The 4,477-nt window shown below is 38.0% G+C and overlaps 1 protein-coding gene across 1 annotated transcript in view; it reads right to left on the bottom strand.

Annotated features, from left to right (window-relative positions):
* The window catches only part of LOC107564379 (EF-hand domain-containing protein D1-like), an 8,810-nt gene extending 7,419 nt beyond the window's left edge, over positions 1 to 1,391 (bottom strand). The window contains exon 1 of the mRNA XM_016249442.1: positions 1,072 to 1,391. Within this exon, the coding sequence (XP_016104928.1) occupies positions 1,072 to 1,352 (281 nt within the window). The 5' untranslated portion in view covers positions 1,353 to 1,391. The remainder of the gene's footprint in view (positions 1 to 1,071) is intronic.
* Positions 1,392 to 4,477: the final 3,086 nt, after the last annotated feature.

Genomic DNA, 4,477 nt, shown 5'->3' with positions numbered 1-4,477 from the left:
AAAAAAAAAAAAACTGTTAACATGCTTATGCATGCATGTAATTATTTGGAGGGGTTTGTTGCACTACTAGAGACCTGGTTCTGAATTTGATGCCATTAAATGAATAAAAATATCTAATGATATGATAAAAATGAATGAAGGGAATTTATTTTTTTCACAACTCTGCATGAAACCAAACAGACTCTCTCTCATCATAGACTCCTCCAAGTCCCTGCAAACACACGCACAAACAGACAAAGATGGCATTGTTGCTCGTGGAGTGGGTTCCATGGGGACGTCGAGTTTGTGAGTGGACCCTTGTACTGAAATAATGAGGGAAAGCAGGACAATGGCTGTTCAGAGAGAGACCCCAGAGCAAAACATTATTTTGGCACTGTTACAGGGATGCTCAGAGAGAGAATCTGTGTTCATTTAATCTGAGCTGCAGAATCTATTCTGAATTTATTCTTGTTATTTTATACTCACTGTACTTTTTTTGTAAACAATACTCCATTTCCATTATTATTTTATATAGTTTTCAATGCTTTTGCAATACAAATTCAACTGCCAATATAAAGCAGAGATTTGTTTTAAACTCATGTTTAATGTTACATTCATTTTTATCTTTCAACCATTGTGTTAATTTCTGATTTTATACCCTGCATTGTTTTATATTTTTAGTATGCTAATACTACCTGTTTGTTCAGTTTACACAATTCTATTTTATTTTTGAACTAAATTGTATGGAACTAAAGCACAGTAAATTTAGATTTAACTTTAATAAATAAGACGGTTAAGAAAATATCTAATCAAGGAAATTATAAACAAAAGATCAAGAATAATAAATTAGGGATTTAATTTGAGATGCATCAACATTCATTCTGATCCAAGAACACAATGATCCCAAAGCTCTCCTTCACAAACAAGCACCCAAACTTCACTCTTGTTGGGGCCTAGAATAAGATTTACCAAATAGCAATTCAAGACATTCCTATTGAGAAACTTGTATAACTCTTAATTTAGATTTAAAAATAAATAAATAAATAATTGGTATGTGGGTTTTTGAACGGTGTTAATGACTAATGAACTGACCTCTTGAACATTTTCTCCATGTCTTTGATCTGTTTGCGCGAGAACTCTTTAAACTCGGTGTAGGGGTTGAAAACCTTCATCTGCTTGGGTTTCGTCGTGCCGTCATGGATGTCCAGCCTGCGGTTGAGTTTCTCCGTCAGTTCAGAGCTGGCAGCGCCAGGTCTCTCCGGCGGCGGCTCCTCCTCGTCCGCTCCTGTCTGCGCCGGTGAGCCGGGTTTGGTGTCACGCTGCTCGGCGTCCAGTTTGCGCTGCAGCCTCCGTGCGAGCTCCTCGGATGACATTGCGGACTGATGCTCTGCCTCGCACGATCAGCTGTTTCTGAACGCTAGTCTCGAGTTTGGGAGAGAGGCGGGGCTGCAGAGCACTGAGTCTCTCAAACCCAGTGGGATTCTGACTGCTGTAAAAAGTGAACGATTAACACATTAAACGAACTTTGTGCACACTGATAAAATAAAACTTAATAATAAAATTAATAAGTAATAATGGTTCTTGTGTGGGATGTACAAAATCTGCAACGATCTTAATACATATTTACATTATAATAGGGTATAGTTATCTTTAATATAGAAAATATTTGAATGTGAATAATTGAAAAGAACATTTTGATCATATTTTAGACCTTTATTTTTTTAAAGAGACATTCAGTTTATATTTGTATAACTATGTACAAAAAAACCCATATGAAATTTAACCAATAAACACAAAAAAAGAGTTTCTCATTTTATTTATAGAACAATAATATACGTATTATATAAAACGCAAAAAAAAGGTAATTACTACAGTACAGTATATAATTAAATAAATATACATTAAATAATTATAGATTAAACAACAACAATAATAATAAATTCTAAAGTTGTGGAGAACACAGGAAAAACAAGAAGAAAAAAAAGACCACCATTTATCTGAAATAGAAAGCTTTTGTAACATTATCACTACCGTTCAAAAGTTTGGGGTCAGTACGATTTTTTTTTTCTTGGAAAGAAATGAAAGAAATTAATACTTTTGTTGAGCAAGGATGCATTAAAGTGATCATAAGGGCCAGTATAGACATTTATAATGTTGCAAAAGCTTAATATTTCAGATAAATGCTGTTTAAACTTTCTATTAATCAAATAATCCTGAAACAGTTTTTACACAACTGTTTTCAAAATTGATAATAATAATAAATGTCTCTTGAGCAGCAAATCAGCATATTAGAATGATTTCTGAAGGATCATGTGACACTGAAGACCGGAGTAATGATGCTGAAAATACAGCTTTGCCAACACAGAAATAAATTGCATTTTTGCGTTTTTGCGTTTTTGCATTTTTGCATTTTTGCATTTTTGCATTTTTGCATTTTTGCATTTTGGCATTTTTGCATTTTTGCATTTTTGCATTTTTGCATTTTTGCATTTTTGCATTTTTGCATTTTTGCATTTTTGCATTTTTGCATTTTTGCATTTTTGCATTTTTGCATTTTTGCATTTTGGCAGCCTTATCACCCTGTAGCCCAAGACTGGTTACCCACTGAAGCTAAGCAGGGCTGAGCCTGGTCAGTACCTGGATGGGAGACCTCCTGGGAAAACTAGGTTGCTGCTGGAAGAGGTGTTAGTGAGGCCAGCAGGGGGTGCTCACCCTGTGGTCTGTGTGGGTCCTAACGCCCCAGTATAGTGGCGTGGACACTATACTGTCAACAAGCACAGTCCTTCGGATGAGACGTTAAACCGAGGTCCTGACTCTCTGTGGTCATTAAGGTGTGACCTCGGCATCCTGGCCAAAATTTGCCCATTGGCCTCTGATCATCATGGCCTCCTAACAATCCCCCATATCTACTGATTGTCTTCATCACTTTGTCTCCTCTCCACCAATAAGCTGGTGTGTGGTGCACACTGGTGTTGGATGAGGAGATACCCCCTGACAATGTAAAGCGCTTTGAGTGCCTAGAAAAGCGCTATATAAATGTAATGAATTATTATTTATTATTCAAATGTATTCAAATAGAAAACAGTTATTTTAAATCGTAAAAATATTCAGTATTACAGTTTTTGCTGTATTTTGGATCAAATAAATGAAGCCTTGGTGAGCAGAAGAGACTTCTTTTCAAAACATTTCCAAAACTTTTGACCGGTAGTGTAACTATGTAATCACTGATTGTAACCCAAATTAATTACCCTATGCTCCAGGATGACATCTTTGGTGTGGCTTCTCTTGGCTCACAAACAATGATCCAGCCTGCTCAGCCCACCAAAGTAAAAGGTAATTCAGCTCACATCTTCATCCCTTAATTATTCCTTATTTATATGAATACTACAGATATTTCAGAGATAATGTCTTATTGTCCTGGACCATTTTCAGTGGACACAGCCCATGAGGGATACCATTGATGGCCTTCTGGCAAAGTACCATGGGCAGAATGGTACTCACCCAGGTGGATGCGGAGTATGTTACCCTTGTGCAGGCTGCCTCCAGGGATCCCAATAGCCTCTTACACCCCACCACGAAACAGCATATCTCACATTATGTGAAACACCTGGCCAAGATGACGAACACAAGTTCATCCCTGAACACCAGTTCAGAGAAACTCCTGGAGACCCAGCAGCTGTGGCATCACCTCACAGAAGGTAGTGAAACTGTAAGTGTTCCAGTGGTAACCCTCCCACCTGCCCCAGTGAACCCACCCAGTAATAAGCCCCTACAAAGGTATACTAGATGTATGCAGCGGAAGGCCTCACCAATCCTCGAATGCCGTTTGCTGACTTTGCTGAAACACCTTTTTTTAAACGAGAGCTACAGGCCACAAAGCAGTGTTCTGCAGAGGTAAGACAGGTAATGGAGGAGCGGAGAAAGAGAGAGGCCATGGAGCAGCATCCCACTGGTCGTCTCTGTAGGTTCTGCCACAAGCCACACAAACAAGGCCCAGAGAGTTCACACACACATATTGGGTTCCCTGGTGTGGCAGGGAAATGTGTCTATTGTCCTGCCATGTGTTTTCCCTATATCGGACAGAGAGGATGACTCACGAGATGACTTGGGAGAGTTCTGCCAGTCTTCCTTTTATGAGACTGAAAGGAGGAGATGGGCAGCAGAAAAGGGAAAGTGACTGGTTTCCTGATTTTGAATTGTAATTATTGTATCATAAAAATATAACTCTGTATCTTGTTTGTTATGGATGTCTGTCACACACTGAAACCACTGGGGTATGTTCTTGCCTTATTTGTCTTTCTGGGGGTTTTTTGTACTTTAGAATGCCATGTTGACTCAGGATTGTAAAATGTAAAAAAGTCTGCTTAATGCATAATTTTATATTTCCATTTGTTCATTAAAATACCAGAAGTATTGGCCTTGTTTACGTTATGTTTTAGTGTGCATGCTTTGTTATTTTACCTTGCTCAGATTTGTAAACACTAAATGTTAATAACTG

Source organism: Sinocyclocheilus grahami, unplaced genomic scaffold (genome assembly GCF_001515645.1).
Source record: "Sinocyclocheilus grahami isolate Dianchi unplaced genomic scaffold, SAMN03320097.WGS_v1.1 scaffold927.1, whole genome shotgun sequence".
In the NCBI taxonomy this organism is placed as follows: Eukaryota; Metazoa; Chordata; class Actinopteri; order Cypriniformes; family Cyprinidae; genus Sinocyclocheilus; species Sinocyclocheilus grahami.
This window is presented reverse-complemented; position numbering and strand designations above follow the sequence as displayed.